The 21,079-nt window shown below is 41.6% G+C and overlaps 1 protein-coding gene across 2 annotated transcripts; it reads right to left on the minus strand.

The window, feature by feature from the left end:
• Nucleotides 1–2,514: 2,514 nt before the first annotated feature.
• IFT27 (intraflagellar transport 27) lies at nucleotides 2,515–12,240 on the minus strand. Of its 2 annotated transcripts, XM_054631973.2 has the most exons (8): nucleotides 12,109–12,240; nucleotides 8,414–8,493; nucleotides 7,298–7,357; nucleotides 6,577–6,636; nucleotides 5,519–5,636; nucleotides 5,098–5,207; nucleotides 4,795–4,896; nucleotides 2,515–4,173 (listed from the first exon to the last, which is right to left on the minus strand). In XM_054631973.2, the coding sequence occupies exons 1-7, from the start codon at nucleotides 12,140–12,142 to the stop codon at nucleotides 4,798–4,800; spliced, it is 561 nt and encodes a 186-aa protein (XP_054487948.1). In that variant the 5' UTR covers nucleotides 12,143–12,240; the 3' UTR covers nucleotides 2,515–4,173; nucleotides 4,795–4,797. The 2 variants fall into 2 exon arrangements, with proteins under 2 accessions (XP_054487948.1, XP_054487950.1); XM_054631975.2 differs by lacking the exon at nucleotides 7,298–7,357.
• Nucleotides 12,241–21,079: the final 8,839 nt, after the last annotated feature.

Raw genomic sequence — 21,079 nt, forward strand, 5'->3', positions numbered from 1 at the left:
CCTCCCTCCCCCAAGCATTGTTGTTCTGGGTCAAAAGAACCAAGGGCAACTGGCACATAAGACATCATTCTCCAGGCAAAATGACAGCAGGAGGAGGAAATAGGACACAAGGAGTATAGAGATGATGTGCCCCTAGGCCAAAAGGGATGTTGTGGAGGCCAACATGGCCCTTGAAGTGCTCCTGCTCTGACTCCACCTTTGAGATGTCCCTCAGCCCTAGGTTCCACAGAGTCTCATCTGCAAGATGGAAAAATTACTTGTTAAGAGCAAGTAGAGGTGGATACTGTCCACAAAGGAGCAGATATGAGATAGGAAAAGGACTGAGAATGCATGGGGAGAGAGGGGTCCCATCATCCAGGTGTCAATAATAGGGATGTCTTCCTGCCACCAGCAAATAATCTGACGTGATGCTGCTGACTTCGTGTAGGCAGATGAGACCACAACTGCAAGCAACTGCCACCTGAACATGAGAGATACAGTAATTATTAAAACAGAGCACAGCCTTGAGTTGCGTAAGGACCCCCACAGATCTGCACAAGCAGCAGCAGAAAGCAGTTGCTGCCTCCAGAACAGAAATGCAGAGTTTTCCCTGCTGTCAGCACCTGCGTCAGGCTCCCAGCTTCTCTTGAGATACAGCTCTTAATTGGGATAGATTGTACGTTTTCTGCCCAGCTCCCAGTTTAATTGCTAGTTTATGACTTAGCCTGTTTTGTGCTTTCCACGCTACTTCTTTCCTCACTTAATCTAATAGAATTATAGAAAGTATTGCTGGGAGGACCTCAGGAGGCCACACAGTTTATCCTTCTGCCCCAAGGCAGTATTTCATTTTCAACAACATCATGTGTCTTTTGCTATCAGGTCAGATCGGTCCAAGATGTATAGTGGGTAAAGAAATGAAGCTTACCCAGGGGAGTCAATTGGCATAAAAGACTAAATCCAGCTCTTCAAGTCACTGAAGTTATATCAGAAATAACCCTGATCCAAATGGTGTCATTTATCAGATCAGTCTTTTAAAAGATGTCCTTTCTTAAGTTTAAAGTCTTTAAAATGAACAAATCTCTAGAAGAAACTGTTTTGACAGCCCCATTTCAGTATATTTAATGCTTCATTATGAACAGCAGTGACCACTCCATTGTTAAGACTTAAGAGATCTTATCACAGTGTCATCAGCTTTGAAACTCCTATTAATTCCCACAATAAAACCTGATCTTTCTGGAATTTTACATCCTGAATTTCACTCCACAGTAGACTATGTCTGGCAAGACAAAACAAAACCATTAAAGCATCTTTTATATGACAACTTTACACAAATGAATTTCCAGTAAAATTTCAGAATGTCAGACAGCTTCTTAAGGCTTTTTCTTCCAAGACAATTTGACTAAAAATTCCACTTTTGTTTCCTTTTGTCTATTAATCTAAGAAGAAATGTCTTGCAGCCTTGGGAATAGATAATGCAGAAATTAGAAGGATAAAAAAAAATCAGCTGGTGATGTATCAAGCTAAGTAAAGCAGGGCACAAGTATAACAGAGATTCTGTGCAGACCCATGGGGACCAAAGAAAAGGTAGGAAGGAGGGACTCCAGGGAGGAAAGAAATGGTTTTGTCTAATCAAACAAGCAAGCAGGAAAATGGACTACGTATCTATTAAAACCAGTTAAAGGATTGTTTGTTTCCTTCTCCTTCTTTTGAAATTTCAGTCCTGGTTGAGCTGAGTCTTTTCTGTGTTGTAACACTCATGCTGAGCACCTGCAGCACTGCACAGCTGGACAAAGCAGGGGAGCTGTAAGAAGACAACAAGCTTCCTGGTCAGCAGACAGGCTTTCTGTCTTCCTCCCACTGTTCTCCACAGCATCTGTAATTCAGACTGATGCTAAGCCTATAAGCAGCAAACACAAATCCTCACTCTACAGATGTGACTGCCAGTAAACAGGTAGGAGAAACTTAATAACAGCTCCAGACTGTTACTCATCCTGCTGGTCCAGCTCACTTACTCACCACCCTGAACTCCTTCACATGGAGACAAAACTATTTCCCACAATCTTCCCATGTTTGGCTTCCATGCTTTCTACCTCCTCTTCACTCCTAGCCTCTACAACCAAGGTCACAATTAAGCCAGGAAAATAGCAACAACCACTACTTGCATTAGGATGGTATTATACAGCACATTAGCCAGGAAGGACAATATATTACGCTGTTAAAATAGATTTGAAAGGGTTGAGATTGTTATTGTCAAACACACTATTTTGAAGGACATTAAACTGTGTCCACACTAGTGCTTGAAACAGTCCTGTAAAAAGCAAGTTGGACAACATGCTTTAGACATGACTTCTTTTCTAATTGTGGTTGTGGCCTGTGGAAGAGGGAAAGGGGCAGTGGGTGAATCCCTACTGTTAGCTAATTAGATCATACATTTCCTCTCTCAGGCAATACATCTTTCCCTGCATGGGCTGCATTTTTCTTCACTAACTTCTCAAAAGCAGCTTCCCTATAAATCACAAATCACCACTGCAAGCATTCCCTTAATGAGCTCCTCCAGCCTTTGCATTTATTTTATAAAACAGCATTCACCAATCTTCATCTTACAGGTACATTTAGAGTGTTTATTTGAAGTTATGGGAGGTCCTTCATGTGCAGAGAGACAGATTCCCTGGTTAAAGATTGCACAGAATTCATTTTATTACCTATTCCCAAGGCATTCTTCCCCCTAGACACACCAGGTCACAGGTGACATACACAGCTGGTATGTTATTTTCAATATGAAAAAATACGAGTCTTGTTTTGTGATCACATTGTCAATAGAACCAGAGGGAAATGAAATACCAAATAAAAACAAAGCTTCTTTAGTTCTTTAACTGGATCAGCACAGCATCCAAAATAGCTTTTATTCTTACTAGTCAGAGTAAGAATAAAAGGTGCAGATACCAGCACCTGCAAGGAAGAGTCTATAAGGCCTATGTAAATCAACAGAAAACACCCAGGATTAACAAGAAAACCCGTGCTAGATACAAATGCCAGTAATGCTAATCCGGTTGAAAAAGAGTGAGTCTTCTAGTTACCCTAAGTCCATAGAGGACTCCTTCCTTCTTTGGAGAAAGCAGGAGCTTTCCCAGCTTGTTCTGTCATTTTTGAGTTGGCTTTTAGCAAAAGAACCTCTTGTTTTTACTTCTTATAGATTGAGCTGCTACTCATCCTCTTTAACTGGTATTCATGCTCCCTAGTGAGTTCTCAGCATCAACACACTGTTGCCAGTGAAATGAGGCCACTGCTTCTCCAGATTATTGAAGTGCTTCATAAAGTCTGCTACAACATCTGCAGCCATATTTCTTACGTTCAATTTAATGCACTTTTCCTAGCACTGGGTATAAAAATGATTATAAACCACACATATAGAAGTCTTGAAACACAGATTCCTGAAAAGGCTGCCTGAAAAATCACTCAGTGCTCAGTCTTTACAAAACTCAGCTTCCCTTGCCCAAGGGAGTCTACCATAATCGGGAAGATAATGGTTAAATTTTTGAAACTCTTGGTGTTAGGCTCAGTTCAAGGCAGTGCCTTACCACAGATGCTTTTGCATACTGCATTAGCAAAGACTCTACACATGGAACATCAGTACTCCACACAATAGAGCAACTCTCTCTAGGCTTTTACCCTTTCTAATATGAAACTTCTAGCCAGACACAGCTGAGTCAGAGTAACTTAGCCAGGCTGTCTTTCATTTCCTTAGTTCTGTTTCCACTAGCAACATCAGAACCGTGGTCTTTTATCTGAAATTCAATGACAAGCAGAGAGACTTTAATAAGAGGACTCTGATTTTGAGATTGAGAGCTGAACCTAATCAGAACAGTATTGCCAAATTCAGCTGACAAAAATGACACAACAATATGTAAGATGATAAAGACATGAAGAAGAAAAGGTAATTTTTTGTAAGTTTTAGATTCATCTTTAGAATAGAAAAGGTATTCTTGCAATTTCACTCCATTTTGCAGCTACGCCAGTTTGGATGTGCCTGCAGGAAGCCCTTCCTGCTCACTTCAAGGGAGGTGGCAGCCTCTGGAGAACTCCTGTGACCTGGGACCAGCAGAGGGCACTGCGTCACCAAGTGACAGCGGTTGGACGCGACACAGCTCCCACCAGGCAGGGACAGCGAGCCACGCCGAAGGAAAGAAACAAATTCTGGAAATTAGAAACATGCATTAGTCACCAGCATATCAATCCTACAACTGATAAAGGCAACACTGCTAAAACTGGCCTCCAACTCTGCGTGCTCCTGGAAACACACCAAAATCCATCTCTGCCTCCACACATCTCAGTCTCTAGGGGTTGATTTTAAGGCAATAAGCCTCCTCCTGAAAATACTTTTCAAGGGGTAGGGCCAAATCGGTCCTGCCCTGCAGTATATGCATCAAGGCTGGCTTAAGTCGAAAAACATCCTGTCAGCTTCCTCTCTCCTTTTCCAAACCTCTAAATCCCTGCTTGTAGCAGCAGGAAGTCTGTTCAGACAAAAAGATATTAAAGTAAAGAGCTGGCAATTTCCATTCTGTCCTCCCCTTTTACTCTCCGCCTCCTCCAACCTAGCAGACTTTCAATGAGCAGAGAACCAAGTTAGAGGACATGAAAGGAATGCTGAGGTAGCAGCTTTAAAGAGTGTCTTTCTACTTGCCTATTTCTAGTTTATTTTGAATTACCAGAGGATGACCATGAAGTAGCAAATAGCTCATATTTTTTCTTCTCTCTGTATTCAGTCCAGTGGGACTCTCAGTACTAGAAGAAGCTTAGAGGATAAATAAATCATACCAGTCAGGCTAGTGAGTGAAAAGTTTCCACTTTCTCTTTGTACAGTTGGTGGAATAACTTTGCCAGGATGTGGAAAGGGGCCTCAAAATTTTTCATTTCCTTCTGTAAAGAAATAAGAAAATTGTCAATTGCAGATGGAATAAGCATTTGACTATTTCTGCTCTATTTCACCAAAGAAGGATTAAAACTGAGTTAGATGACAAACAAGGTGAAGAGAGTCCCCAGTTATCTTTCTCTGCCTGAAAGAGAAGATAACTTTACCAACACCCCCTTGCACAGATGGTGAAAGGAGCAGATACTCACCACTGACATCTCACAGTATTCCAGGCCATGTTTCTCAGCCCACTCCTGTGCTTGTTCCTGCTCCACAACTCGACGATCAGCTAGGTCTGTTTTATTTCCCACTAAGACACCTACAGAAAAAAAGACATGGAAGGAAAGAAAAAAACCCCAGCTCATCAATGCTGACTTGTAAGCCATAAATACTGGAATATTTGTAGAAGTAACTGAAGAAGTTGTAGGCGTGGCAAATAGTCTATAACTACCTAAAAAAGATTCCAAAAAGGAAACATATTCAAGCCTTATCTGTTTCTTGATAAAAGCAAAGGAGTTGGAGGAAGCCATGTCTGCCCCAACTTAAAATAAATGCTCTATTCCACAGCTCAGCAGAAACAACGGCTAACATACAAGAGGGGAGTAGATAACAAGAATCACACATTCTTACCTGGGATGTACATCCCAACTGCTTGAGCCCTCAGCTTCTCCAACCATTTGTTACAGTTGTTGAAAGATTGCTCACTAGTGACATCATACACAAGGCACAGGACGTTGGGTTGCTCCCACTGCACAGCAAGAAAGGAACACTGTCACCTCTAATGAAACTGATGTGGTCAACAGCCATGATGTAAACGTAGCAAACACAGCTGCTAAGATGAAAATAAAAAGCCTAACACCCAGGAATCCTATGCCCTGCCTGAAGTTTCACATTTCAATTGACCCAACTAAATCACTGACATTGGGAGAGGTGGTTTTGCTTTCCTCCCCAGTCCTGTCTGTGCAGCCCTGCCCCTTGTATCAGCTCTGGCACTCATCTGATCCCTGGGGAAGCTGATTTTTCATGCTGAATCAGCACAAAATTAATCCTAGGAAAAAAGTAGAAAGGTTTTCTTCCAGTTTGAGAAGCTGAGCCAGCTTCCAGGGAAGACCCTTGCAAACCAGATCTAGTGCAAGTGTAAAAGTGGAATCGCTTTTGTAGACAATGAACCATTAGGTTGACTTAGCCATCTTATGAAAGCTTACATCAATTAACTTGTTCTGCTTCTCAAAATGAGATAACACAGTAGAGAACTGTATAGGGAAGGTCACAAATATGTGAAGGAAAAAACCCAAGGGCAGGATTATGCTCAAGGACAAGAATGAATCCTGTTGGACTAAACACATCACTGTAACACAAAAAAAACCTCCCACTGTTGAAGTCGCAGCAAAACAGATGTTTTTCTAAGAAATAAAAATAACTTTAAAAAACAGTACACAGAAATTCTCCATTAAAGTTTCCTATTTCTTTTGTAAGAAAACTGCCTCTCTGCTTTCCTTTCTCTGGAAAGTATTTCTTCTAGTACTTATGCAAGTTTTAGAGAGGTAGAACAGGATGCGTTGGCAACTGAGGTAATTGCTCCCATTTACACTAAAGACAAAGTTTGCTACATCTGCCAGACTGGGGAGCTCAGATCTTCAAAGCAAAAGCACTTCTTTGGAAGAAGAGGACTGTTACATAAGACTTACCAGTTTCTCCAGCATTTCAGAAAATAGATCTTTTCCTGCAGAGTCAAAAATGAAGAATTCCTGAAAGCGGAAACAGAAAGAAGGCTCTTGCCAAGAAAAATGCAGTGTAGGGAAAGGTTTTGGAAGTAAATACTGCAACTTGTAACTCCAACATTTTATTCAGGACAGCAGTGTCATGTCCCTAAGGGACAAATTCCCCGCACTGAGAAAACTCCAGATAGTATGAGAAAATAAATAGCCATTTTTCAAGTATAAGCAGTAAAAGAGTTACTTCCAAGGCCCCAAGTCTAGTTTCTATCCCTACTGGAAACAGAAAATGTTAAGTGGGACAGTAACTTCTAGTATTTATACAAAATCATATACATTCCATTCGTGGGAGTATAGGGCATTAAGGAAAAATAACAGATAAGCTGCGGCTTTTGTAGTTCCAAGAATCATGAACTAAACCTGAGTGCCCTAAAGGACAGAACAGAAATCTCAACAAAGCTGGCAATAACTTTGGTTTAAAATTTTGTGTTGGATACAAGTATATAAAAATTACACTTTTAAGACCAAACTAACCCTGGAGCATCAGCAATTACACATGATCAGCCTCATTTCCTTAATGCAACTTAATTGCCCTATGAACATGCATAGTGATCTTCTACCAGAATGAGACTTGTGTGGGGCTTGAGCTCTGGATGTCTCTTTCTGACCAAATTTGTGTCACAGAAAAACTCACCACACTATCATTTGTCTCTGGAACTGATACAGCCTTCACCAACAATTCTATGCCCGCTGTCTGTCAAGAAGAATCAGGAAAATGAGGATCAGGAGAGTTTTTAAGAGCCTGTCCAACTGCATACCAACTGTGCATTGGATTGAGGCAATTCTTGTGAATCATTACAATTTCATCAAACATAGACCGCTGGATACTCAGCAATACTCCTCCTAGCTCTGGTAACCTAATCTCACCAATATGTCAAAGGCTCATAGATTTGCTCAGCTGGGAGAAAAAGGAGGAGAACCAAGGAGATTTGCTTATTTACAGCTCAGAGTATTAGCTGAAGTCTGCAGGTCTACGCTCATTCTCACACTGCTGCTCTAACGCACGCCTTAGAACGTTCTGCACTAACCATGTGATGAGCTAACATATGGGACTGAGATTATTTGTGCTTCTCCCACCTTTTATCTCATTCTGCTTTGTAGCTCATTTGTTTGTTCTATTTCTATCCTTAAATTCTGGTTTCCATCTTTATTTCAATGAATAAACTTATTTTAGGGGTTTTTTTCCTCCACACTCATATTTTCCTTTTTTTACTTTACTTATATTTACTTTTATTTTTATCCTGCTTCTGATTAGTCATCATCATTGATTCTTACACTGAAAGACTGCAAACTGTATCCTCTTCATCTGGGAACAGTTTCTGTAGATTATAATTATCTTGGGGCTATGCGGCACATCTTGGTGTTTGCACAGTGATAAGCGCACTGTCCACATCCACATTTAATAGTTGGAATTAAAAGCTTTCTCCTTCAGCAGTGCTTTTTCATAGAGTAGTCCCTAAAGGGGGAAGCTCTCTAACACCACAAAACCTTGTGAAAACATTGGTTCAATAGGAAAATCACAAGATTAACTAAATTATTCTGCCTTAAGTTTCAACACCAGCACCTACATAATGCAGACTTACAGAATGTTAAGCTCTTTCTCTTCAGAATCTAGGGTGCAAGAAAGAAAACCCTCTAAGATCCCACCTTGAATGCCTCAACTTAAAATAATATTTATTTTGTTCTAGGCCTCTCAGTTTTCCCACTCATCTTAGAAAAATTTAGCAGTCTAAGCCTGTTGTATGCTTACCAGTGTGTAGTTCTTCTGAAAATGAGCCCCATCACTGCGAAACATCTGGGCTAAAGCACTCTTACCCACAGCTGGATCACCTGCAAAACCAAAAACATAAAATATTTTTGTTTCATACTAGAGAATCTTGTTGTTTTGTTTCATACTAGAGAATTTTTCCTCAGTTCTGATACTATGAATGTTGTAAGAGCCCAGGTGCTCTGACTCTGAATACAGGTAATTTAACTGTCACATGAAGCACAAAACCATCTCAAAGGTAATACCCACACAAGGAAATGAATAATGCCATTATGCATACTGGTGGCTGACATCTGATTTCTGATCTATGCACAACAACAAATGACTGCCACATTAAGGTGGAACTGCTGTTTGTTCTAAAATTCATGCCTACTCCACAGCCCTTACCTAGGAATTAAAATTTCCCAGATATGTTATCATGTAGAGAAAACTACAATGTGAAAAGGGCTTCCTAGGAGGCTATTTCTTGTCCTTAGGTTACCCATCTCCCCAGACTCAAATCCTTGTTATATACTGAGACAAAGCTGCTTAAGCTGGTAACATTTCTCAATGAACTCTTCTTGCTGACCCTGCTAAGAGAGCAACTCTTGCTGACTCAATGCTGCTGGTGGCTCATTAGTCGCATCCTGGGCATAACAGAAGCAAACGTCAGAGAGAAAGCACATGGCTGGAGAGAAGAGCCTGCTGATTCATCCCTGTATGGAAGGAAAAGCAAGGGGCTTTGGTTTTTGCTCTTCTAGAGCCAAGGCTTTCTGATATGGCTTGCACAACACTCCAGGCAAACCTGACAGCTGCCTGCTTTGGCTTGCTCTTACAAAACTCTGAGATCCAAAGCAATCACAGGATCACAGAACAGATTATGCTGAGTTGGAAGGGACCCACAAGGATCACTGGGTCCAACTCCTGGCCCTGCACAGGACCATCCTCAAGAGTCACACCATGTGACTCTCAAGAATATTGCCCAAATGTTTTTTCAACTCTGTCAGGCTTAGTGCTGTGACCCTTCCCTGGGGAGATGTTACAGAGCCCAATCACCCTCTGGGTGAAGAACCTTTTTCTAACATCCAACCTAAACCTCCTCTGACACAACTTCAGGCCATTTCCTCAGGCTATGCAGAACTCACATATGCCCATATCACTACATGAAAAAGATGATAAATCATAACCCTTCCTAAACAAAGACTTAATGCTTCCAAAGAGCTTATCATTTCTCCACATAATGTCTCATTAGCCTGGATAGTTAAAAGGACAAGAACCAGTAATTAAAAACCTCAGTGCTTCAAGCTTTACCCTCAAAGGCACACTCATAACAGCCAAGCCTGGAATACAAGTCTTTCACATTATGTTGTTAATAAATAAAGCCAGAAAGGAAGTATTTTACATTAAGTTGTTAATAAATAAACCAAGAAAGGGGCATATTTTTGACTCCATTACAGCTTCCTAATGGTGTTTTGAAGGAAATTGATTAAGCCCTCTGCTCACTATTACAGAGGAGGAAGGGTGTTTTGGATAGTGACAATTACCCCTAGATGCATTAACCAAATGTAGTTCTTGTTTAAACATTTTTAGCATGCTTGCTTACTTTGAGCTGAGTTGGGCTCATAATATTTAGACAGGAAAATCTGGTAAGTCAGCTTGTTTGTTCTCTGATCAGTTCAAGCCTGTGCGGAAGACAACACTCTGTTCTGAGTGGAAGCTATTCTGTATTTCAATAGACAATTAGATCTGTCTTTGTAAAATGAGATAGAGAGGCACACATTGCTCCAAACTGTGCAGGCATCAGCCAGCACAAATTCTTAACTAATGCATTGCCTTTCTTTCACTTGACAGCCCCGGGCGTTCTTTCCCTCTTTATTCTTTGCCATCCTCTTAAGCCCATCACACCAGTAGACTTCCTCAAAGTAAATTTCCTTGCCCTTTTCAGTTTAGTCTGGTGTGCCAGTAGGGCATCTCACAGTATAAATTCTATCCATATTTCTGTTATTCTGCCAGAATCTGTAGAGTCTTTCAAAAATGCCTGCTACTGCCAGCTGTTTCTCTACAATGAAAACCTTTGTGTAGTGTCTCCATAGTAAGCTCAGACAACAGATCTTTTTACTTTATGCCTGTAAATGACCCTTGAGCTAACACAGGAATCATCTTCTATTGTCAATTCAATAGTCTGTTTTGCTAATAAGAGCCCTTTTCCCCTGTTCTTTTTGACCTTGGTGTAGCTCCCACTTCTGTGTCACTGGCTCTTCATAACCATTTCCTTAGGTCCACAAGAGTTCCCAGTGCCATTTCTGATGGGTTTGCTCCTATTTATGTAATTGCATGTTCTTGTTCCCTTTAGGTTGTTGTGATTACTCATGTCTTTGGTCCCTTTCACTTTAGTGGCTTTTTCTGCAACAGAAAATCTATTTTTCCTGGTCTGCTTCACTAATTTATTATTTTTAATAATACAGGGATATTATTGTGGCGCATAGAAGAATGACATATGGGATAGGACATTCCTGTTCTTTGTGCTGGGAACAGAATTGAAAAGGCCACTCCAGACCCAATAAGGATTAAGGACATAAACAGGTCATCTAAAGAAAACCTATGTGATTTTAAAATGGTTGTGGAATTGGCCTTTGGTAACACTAAACAACAAAACTGGATAGACTTCAGCAAAGCCAGTATACTGGGAGCAGGAAACTTCCAAATTGGAAATGATGCCTATGTTTCAAATGTAGAAGATAGGTAAGATATTCATGCTGTTCACAGCAGTAGAGCCACAAGGGAGATCAATTCTTTTGCCTTTGCCAAAGACCACATCTGGCTTTGTGTGAGTTGATGGCCAGCTGCTTCTGAGGTTAAAAAAGGCAAACATTTTATTCCGGATGAAATAATTTGGAACAAAGAGTTAAACCTGGGAGCTGACTGCAGACAAAGGTTTTATGGATTTGTGCTTTTGGCTGAGGCTGCACAGAGCTTCAATGTAGAAGGAGGGGAAAAAATGAAAAGATTTTTCACAAAGTTCTAACAGCCAGCTGTACTCACTTTCAACACCTCCATAATCCATCCTGACTAAATTAAGTGGTGTCTTCACCTCATTTTTTTCTCAGGTTAGCCTCTAAATTGTTTTGGGGAAAGGATGCCACTGTGAAGTGCTCATCCTTCTACTCTCTATCTAGGCTTTACCTTTCTATCATACTCTCAGAATCATCCTAATTTCTAACATGAACTTTTCACATCAGCCCAAAGCAAGGCTCACAAACGAGGCAGGACTCAGCTGCCTAGCCTGCTCCCTTCACGCTTTCTCCAGTCTCTGTGCCCACCTTTCCACACTGCCGAAATACTCTTTTTGGTTTGGGTTTGGTTTTTTTTCCTCTTTCTCAGATCCTGTCCTCGCATTTCATCCGATCCAACTGCACCTCACACCCTCCCTGGGCACTGCTCGACTCCACGTGATAGGCGAGGGCGCGTTCCGAGTGCTAATAACACACACGACCTCCGCTGCTCCCGTCCCCAGGCAGCCGAGGTCTCCCTTCTCTCCCACCGCCTCTCTCCCCACCTCTTCTCCGGCGGGGCGGCCCCGGCACGAGGGGCTGTGGGAAGCCGGGCCCCCTGCGCTGCCGGCCTCTCCCGACCCCGCGGCGCCCGCTCTAGTCGCGTGTGGGCAGCGGGGCGGATGGGAGCGGGCGGGCCGGACTCACCTGCCAGCAGGCACTTGGCAGCGAGCTTCACCATCGCGCCGGCCCGCGCCCGGACGGCGGCGGCGGCACCGCCACCGCGGTGAGCCAAGGCCTTGGCAACCGCGTGGCCCTGGCAACCGAGTGACCGCCCGCCGTCCCTATTGGCTGCGGGCCCTGTTCATCAAGGTCACCCACAGTTATTATTGGTTTTCTCGTTTCTCCCCGCCCACTAGTCGTGCTGTCAATCAAAACAGGCGCCCCGCCCCTCCCGGTGGCGTCGCGGCCGTACGGGAGACGCAAAGGGGAATTCTGCCTGGCAACTAAGGACGTCATCGAAAGCCGGCTTGTTATTGGGTAGAACACAGGGGCCTTCACCACGGGGCTGAAATGACCCTCTGGGGGTACGACAGAAAATGATAAAAGTTACGGGCAAGGAGCTGTGGCAGCCCCTAGGCGGGAAGAGGCGAGCGGGGGGAGAAGCCTCCACTTCCTGCCTGTGAGCCCGCGGAACGCGATGTTCCGTGCGGAAGGGCCCCGGCTCCGTGTGCCTTGCTGCGCATGCGCGCGGCGGGAGCGTGGCCCTGCCGCGGCCTGCGCGTCCCTCGCGCCGGGCCCGGCATTCGGGTCACGCTTCCCTCAGGGCTCGGGCAGGAGCGGAGCTGCCCTGGACCCGAGCTTTGCTGCGGCGGCTTCAAAGTCCGCCACGAAGCCGGGTCAGCGCGGCGGGAACAGGCCGCTTGTGAGGCCGCTGTCGCCCTGTGGGAGCGGAGCTGCGCTCCTTCCCTGACCGGGCAGCAGCTGATCCGCTCTCCTTTGCTTCAGTGCACACTTTTCCTTGTGTTTGGCAGTGTTGATGTACTCATGGAGAAAGTTCTCTTGCTTGCTGATTTCGTAGCTGCTTTCTCCTTCGCGCCCCCGCCCCCTCTCCCCCCCCTTGTTAATTTTTGTATCCTTTCACTCTGCAGTGGGTTAATTTCTTTGTTTTTTTATATTTTAAAAATATTTCTACAAAGCTCTCCCTTGGCTACTATTAAACTATTTCTGTGCCTTAATTTATTCTTTGAACTGATTTTCTGTCTTCCTTAAGCAGTCCAAGTGAGTGGATTTGGGTAGGAGTCGGAAAAGAGGACCATAAAATTTCCTGGGTTTTCCCCTCCTTGCAGCTTCTTTGAAAGATCTGTGCCACCAAAAAACATACCATTAATAGCAATCCATACCTTTTTTAGGGTATGGATTAACTTTTCTTGGCTGCACTTTGAGTTGTTTATTCTGGAACACAGAATGTGCTTACTGCGGGAAGCTGTGAGTAAGGTTGGGAAGAACAGAATAATCAATAATGCATCTGTATTTGGGTTATAACACTGGACATTCCAAGGGTCAAAAATAAAGTTTTCCAAGTTATATTTTAATGTCAACATTTTATTTTAATGTGACTGCTTAGAAGGCAGCTCTTTCACCTTTCCTGGGATAAATTGCCTGTGACATGTCTAGCCAGGCAAGCAAATAACATAAAATCAATGAGAACCTATAGCTGAATCAAAGGAGCCTTCTATATGCACATAAAATACCATTGGGTAGGACATTTTTATCTATGTGATAAAAACATGAAGGGGACTTCACTAGCCTGAGTGGTCAGACTTCAATTGTAGATGATGACTTGTAGTAAAATATAGTGATGGAGTCACTACTTTTCCTTTAAAAGAGAAAAGAAAAATTAATCCCGGGTCTCATTATTACTTTCCCTGTTTTCCATCCCCAAATCTTCCACCACATAAAACAGATGTGGGCTGTTGATGTTCTCCATCACTTATGTCTAAATAGCTTGCCTCCTCTTTCATCTTTTCTGCCTTCCACTCCATCCTCTGAGAAATTCACTTGTCTCTGCATCGTTCCATTTTTGCAATCTTTGCATTATCCTTTGTTGTCTATTTGTAATATTGCCCCAGTTTACTGACAGGTCTCCAAGTGAAGGCTTTGAGGCTCCATGATGATGTACTTGAGGTTTACTGATCGTGGCTGCAGTGTGGTGGGATCCATCAGCATTCATTGAGGTCACAAACATCCCCGGCATTTTACACTGGGATCGCTGCAAAGGAAGGCATAGATTATGTTGGAAGTGAGATTTTCATTGCTACTGAAAATTTTTGCTTGGAATCTGAATATCTCCTTCCTGCTTGCTGCTTTCATATTAGCACCCTGTTCCTTCATCCCATTCCCTCATTTCCTGCCTCTGCATGCATGTGTGCACAGAACTCTTAATGGATTTGTATCCTCTCTATTTCTGCTGTCCTTTTACCCCACAATATTTTTTTTTGTACCCAATCTATCTTTTCCTCTGCCTGACTTCTCACAGGTATAAGTTGTTCCCCTAGCAGCATTGACAGTGATAGATTAAGGATGGAATTACTTATCTGCACCTTGTAATCCAAACAGAATCACAGTCTGCTGTTAGCAGTCCACAGGGGTTGCTGCTGAATAAATTGGAATGCTGGTAGCTGTGCTCGCTGAAGCTTCTCTCATCTTGAGTATGTGAGAAAGAGGAGAAGAGGAACCCTGTGGATTTAAACAAAAGAAAAACCCCAACAACAGAGGGTGATGCCCTTATCCTAGAGATGTGTTTATTAGGTTCAATCCTGTATTTATTAGCTAAGGAGGAATAGAACATTCACACATTTAATTTTTCCCTCAAATGAAACAAGATTATTTTGAATGGGAAGTGGCCCTTCTTTCATGTGAACAGGCAAAGTTTCCTTGCCAGCCACAAATCCCTGAAATTTGAAGTCACATTCGCTTAGGTAGTGGTCATAAAGCAGCAGTCAAACTGCACGTGTGTCTGTGTGCCGTGCGTGGCTCGCATTTCATCTGGCTGCAGAAGGCAGCAGTGGTGGAACTGCATCTCCAGCAGGAGTGGCAGGGAATTTCAGACACCAGGTAAGGCTCTACAATGGGGATTAAACAAACAGAGGTCATGTGGTCTTTTAGACTGAGGTGTGGTTGGTGTTCCCGGTTCTGTCAGGCACTGCATAGGTCACTTCATTATTTTCTTCACCGAGGATACCTGTTAAAAAGTGATTTTTTTCTGAGGCAGAATTCACTAATATTACTAGGATTTGTTTTCACAGTTGTTCATCCATCGATGGAAACATTCTGGATGTGTTCAGAACTGAGCAGGTTACAACCTGTAACTTGAACCTGCTTCCTGATAAAAGCTAATGAGGAAGAACTGTAGCTTTCTTTGGAGTAAGCAGTGCTTCTCAGGAGGGCATTAATGTTGAGGAAAGCGAATTAGTAGGTCTTTCTGTAAGAAATCTCTCAAATACAAAGTATTTCATCAGTTCTTTTTTAAATCTTATGTTACTAAAAGGGAACAGTGTAACAAAATGTCTTCAGAAGTATCTTGTGAATGAATATTCAGAGTTCATGCAGCTTTTTAAATCTGCATAGATTCTTATAGGATTGACTATGAATGTTTACTGGTATGTCTGGAGAGTTGTGAAAGCTGCAAGAAAGGATGTGTAAATTTTATTGTAGATTTCCATTCTTTACACTTCCCCCAAGCGGTGGAATAAATAGATACTCCATCTATTTTGAGGGCTACTTCATTTGGCTTCCCCCAAACCCAGCTTTTATTTCTCTTCAGAGTGGGGCTATTAGCACAGAAGTGAGAATTTGGATGCTTTCTCTAGCTCTGTTGATAACACCATTATAGTTCAGGTCTTCAGATTTTGCTCTTTTGTGGTGGGGGCTCAGGCACAGATCTGAAGGCTTTTTGGCTGAGAGTCAGTGCACTGAAATGTAAGATGATTACAAAATGGTTGAATCAGCCAAAGGATTTGTTGGCAGCTACAACAGCCCTTCTGACTGATCTGGCATATCTGCCATTTGTTTCTGATCTACTCCGTTGGGAGAGTGGAAGTTAGAAATGGATGGCAGTTGTGGCATCAATGGAAAGTGGTAAATTACTAAATGTAGGGTAGGTACCTTTACGACTTGGTTGGAGGATGCTGATTGTAACTGTTATGTTCTCTCTTCTGATGAATATGAAAGGAGGGAAAGATTTCTCAAGGACGCATTCAAATCCACAAGGATGAAGATAAAGAGAATTTCCAGAGAGTAATTGTTCTTCTGCATATGTCTGGAAAAATTCCAGCTTGAATCTTTATTTTCTTGTTCGTGCACATGGAAGCTTGAAAAAGTGCCGGGAAGAGGCCCTGAAATCTTTATTTAATTTTTAATACTGCTCCCCAAAGCAGCAGATAGTGGGCTGTTGATCGGGGAGCTGGAACATCACACAGAAAGTTGTCTGGGTTTCTCCACAGGGCAGCGTCTGTGACAGACTGAGGGCTTGCTGTGTGGCCTGAGCCTTCCCAGCCGTGAGAGCTGCTACTGGAGCCATCTCTGTGCTCTCCTGCACAGCGGGATCGGGTGCTGGGGAGGGAGCACCAAGCGTGCTCCTGCATCCCAGGGAAGGGGTTAATCTGTCAAACAGAGAGTGCATGAATATGTGACAGCTTTAAATGAGCTACCCACAATTCCAGCATGCCAGTCATTATGTGCTGATGATGACTATGATAGCAGCTGGGGATCTTTTTTTGGATCTTTAGCTGCTGTCTGCTTAGAAGGCAGATGCTAGGCTTTCACTAATGCTATATCTTATGTTAAGAACTGCAAGACAGATTGCATTCAAATAATGAGATTTATTAAAAACTATAAGTTAATGTTTGGGTTTATATCCTATTTTTTTTTAGGCTTTGAATGTTCAAGGCTTTCTCTGCAGGCATGACAGCTAGAATTTTTTTCCTTTTGCTGAAAACTAAGATTCAACCATGTGACTCCAGGACTTGGAGGTTTAATGGAGGAAGGAGAAGAGAAATATTTGAGACTCCTAATTAAATTTTCAAAAGTTTACAACACCCTGTTTTCTATTCTCATCCCTTTTATAACAGGCTAAATTTTTGGGCACCAACTTTTTCACCTTAATGATGTCCTTTATTTTCAAGGTGAATTTATTATAATAAAATATCTTCCGCTCCAGGCTTTTCAAATCCTCACTCTAATTATGCCAGTACTTCCTGCTCTAGATTTCCTTTTCCTGAGACCCTGAATTTCAATGTTCACCCTCTGACCTCTGTCTCAGAGCTCTCTGTCCATTTACTTCCTGCTTCAGAAGCAAAGCTCCTGCTCCTGCCCTCCCAGTAGCTGCTCACACCAGCTACTTCCTTCCCATTTGTGGCTGAGCCTTGCTGGTCAAAATCTTTGTTGGCTTTCTTCCTACAGATGCAGGATCTTGATTCCTGCATCTGATGAAGCTTTAAACTTCTGGGCTATGCAGTGAACTGGTAAATATTCTGAGGGAGAAGGATTCAGAGCTTGTAAAAATAGGATAAAAATTACGTGGGAGCCTTTCATTGTTACTTGTTCAATGCTTTGTATTCAACAGACTAGATGGAATTTCAGGTTAATTTTGACCTATCAGACCTTCACTGGGAGATAATTTTAGTTCTATTGTATCAGTTACCTTTCGAGCATTCAAAATGAAGATGCGTTTGAACACCAGGATTCTCAACAGCCCAAAAATGATAGAAACTCATGAAGTCTATGGGCAAATGTCTCTTAAGACTCTGCTTTGCTAAGAAGGCTCTCACGTGTGACCAAGGAAGTTAATATATGCAGAGAGAACAGAAAAACACTGGCTCTAGTAATGGAGGTTGTTACAGAACATAATTGAACACTGACTGCAGCAAAGCTAAAAGGAGACTTGCATTACAATGACAAAAAATCTTTATTTTTTCCCCTAACCTCTGATTTCAGCTGTCTGACTAAGAGCAGGTGCTGGGCAATAGCTCAATTTCAACAACCCATTGCAGCTGAAAGAGTAGATGCAATTGTGCTGTATCCAGCAAAATTGAAAATTGCTTTAAAGAAGAGGAATGCAAATGTTTTTAAGACAGAAAATCTTCATTCATCTGCAGAACGAAGCATAAAATTAGCACAGCCTCATAATTTTTATTCCTCTTTATAAAGCAGTAATAACTGTGAGATAATTTGCTATTTCTTATGTATTTTAGTATCTTTCTAGTGATACATTTTTAAAACTGCATTGTATTGTGAATACACAGGGAGTAGAATTTATTAACAATTTAAATGTTATAATTTTAAAAAATCCTACCAGCCAGTGTTTCCAAGACCTGAAAATGTCTCTGAACCATTTGAGTAATCAGCAATCTTGGGCCTTCCCTCCAGTAATCAATGGTTAAGCCTTTGGCCTCTGGTCCTGCACCCCTTATGACCCAACTGGAGTTATAGAATGGTTTATGCAATTAGGGACCTTAAAGATCATCCCATTCCAGCCTCAATGCCACTAGACAATGCTCCAAGCCCCATCCAACCTGGCCTTGAACACTTTCAGGAATGGCATGTCCATGGCTTCTCTGGGCAACCTGTGTCAATAAAGAATTTTCCCCTGATGTCTTATCTAAATGCACATTAATAGAGAATTACCATGTTCTTACCACCTGAACGCCTAAGTTAATGCCAGTGTTGTGCTACTGTCATACCAGTGAAACCAACTGTATTTCTGTTTTATTTCTGTACATAAACCTCACGAAGCATCTCCTGGAGTTAAAAACTGTTGTGGCAGTAGGAGTTGAACAAGCTGATTCAGGCACTGACAAGATCCCTTCACTTAGATTTTCCTGGGTGGGAGACTGAATGAATTTATGAAAGCAATATCTTTTCTAGCTGCATATTCCATAGGCTTATTAGCATAGGTCTTCCTGTTAGTTCCATAGGCCTTTCAGTATTTATATTTGGGTCATCTGATCCATTTACTGTGGTAGCTCATGCAATTTCCTGCTATTTTTCTGGTGGTTCGAGAAGGGACTCTAGCATTCGTATTTATATTAACGTCTGTCTTTAAAGGTGCATCAACCTTTGTTAAGCTTTGCTGCTTTATTGACCAGAAGAGCACTAACCAGAAAGGCACTTCCTCCCTTGTGAAGTAATTATCCCACATTAGGAGATCCTACAGTCCAAAAAGTTTTAATGATTGATCTGTTATGCAGACAGCTAACCCTGTTTAGACAATTTGGCTTCACTTTCCTGTGTTCAGGAGAAATGTAATTTTAAATGTTGTAGCCCTAGAGAGTGTTGGGATTTCTAAAGGGATTTCTTTGGGAAAGGGAATCAGCTAAAATGCTTGCTGGGAATGAGGAAGCAGGAGCTCAGGTTCAAGCCCATGTTAGCAATGAGAGTCTAGGACTTAGAGGAGGTATTTAAACATCAGCCTGTACTAAAGCCAGTGCTCTTCTCTCTGTGCTAGCCATGGCTCCTGAGTGGGGTTAGAACAAGAATGCCAGCATGTAATTTAACCACAGCTGGATTTTGCTGTGCTATTGCATGCCTTATAATTTCTCTTTCATTTGAAGTTGCTTTATAAATAAAAGAATGGGTTCTCTACCAGCCAGCCATTTAAATCTCAATCTAGGATTTTAGAGTCAAATGAAGTTATTTTGTACATTATGCTCATTAATAAAAATTTTGTGGGCTAATTTGTGACTTCAGTGAACCTTTAGGCACAATTTTTGGTGTTATTTTGTTAAGACAAGACTTGTTGCAAATATTGTGCAATGCTGCAGTTTGTAATTCCATAACAATATTAACTCTGTTTTGAACAGAATGTTGTTAATATTTAGCTACTTAGCACAGAGGCTCTGCTAAAACTGTGTGTGTGTTGCAGGAAAGGGAAACATGAACTCTATTACCAGTCTTCAAAAACATTTTGTTTAGTTAGAAAAGGCAAAAGAAGCAAGCAAACAATCTTTACATTGATAAAGTGAAGGATGTGTGGAAGCAATGGCAGGACATTAGGCAGTGTTGATCTCAGGACTTGGTGGATAGACTGTAAATATAAATCCTAGCTCAGCTTCTGCAAGGTGAACAGGTGTTATGGCCTCCAGTCCATTGATTCCCAAAATAAGACATGTGGAAAATTGCTGATCCATGAAACTCCATTAAGAGCTTGGCAGGACCCTTAAAGCATAAACAATTATGCATTTGTTGGTTAAAGATTTAGTAATGGTAAATGGTGATTGGAGAAATATTAAGAGTTGGTGACAGTCTGCTAATGCAAACTCTTTCTGTTAAATGCTAATGCCATTTGTCAGGATGTGATGGTTCAGCTATGACTTGAGGATTTGGCTCCTCTTCCTCTTGAATTGTAGCTCAGAGCAAGCAATTTCTTCTCTAGCAATACAAAATACCAGTTTGAACAAGCAGTGACTATATTTTTTGTCATTCAATTGTGTCTCATTGCAAACCATTGGATATGAATGTAAGTAAAGGATATGTACTGATTATTTAAAAATTTGTCTTCAACAGGATGGCTGAAGTATTTTTTTTCCTTTCATAACTTCTACTGTATTACAACAGGGAAAAAATTATGGAGCACTTACTGTTCAGAGCAAGGAAGATGGCAATTAAGAAATTTAAGGTAAATGTTTCTTGGAGAAATGTAATTTTGCTCCTTTGTTTATGCATCTGAAAATTAAAACATCTTTCTTCATGAAACAGTAAATTGCAGGGTAGTGTGGATTTTTTGTATTTCTCAAGCATACTGTAATCCACACTGTGCAGAAAGCCTGATTAAATTTTGTAGCAAATTCTGCTTTCTTTGGGCCTTACAGTGGTTTTGTGACAGTCTCAAAGACATTATAGCAAGAGCAATATGAGAATAAATAACTTACTATTTTGTATATGAAATGTTTTATATTTTATTGTAACTTCAAATTTTGCATTTGTTTGTTCTGTTTTGAGTCATGTCTAGATAACATCCAACAAAAAGGAAAATTATGAATTTTTTAAAATTTTGAAATGAAACAGTTGAAGATTTGGAGAGGATTTGGAAGAAATTTGTGTGGGAAAATAAGAGTCTAAGAGAAATATTGAAGATCCAGCAGTGAAAGGAAAGTAGTAGTTTGATGGCAATTGATAA

This window comes from Agelaius phoeniceus, chromosome 5 (genome assembly GCF_051311805.1).
Source record: "Agelaius phoeniceus isolate bAgePho1 chromosome 5, bAgePho1.hap1, whole genome shotgun sequence".
Taxonomy (NCBI): domain Eukaryota; kingdom Metazoa; phylum Chordata; class Aves; order Passeriformes; family Icteridae; genus Agelaius; species Agelaius phoeniceus.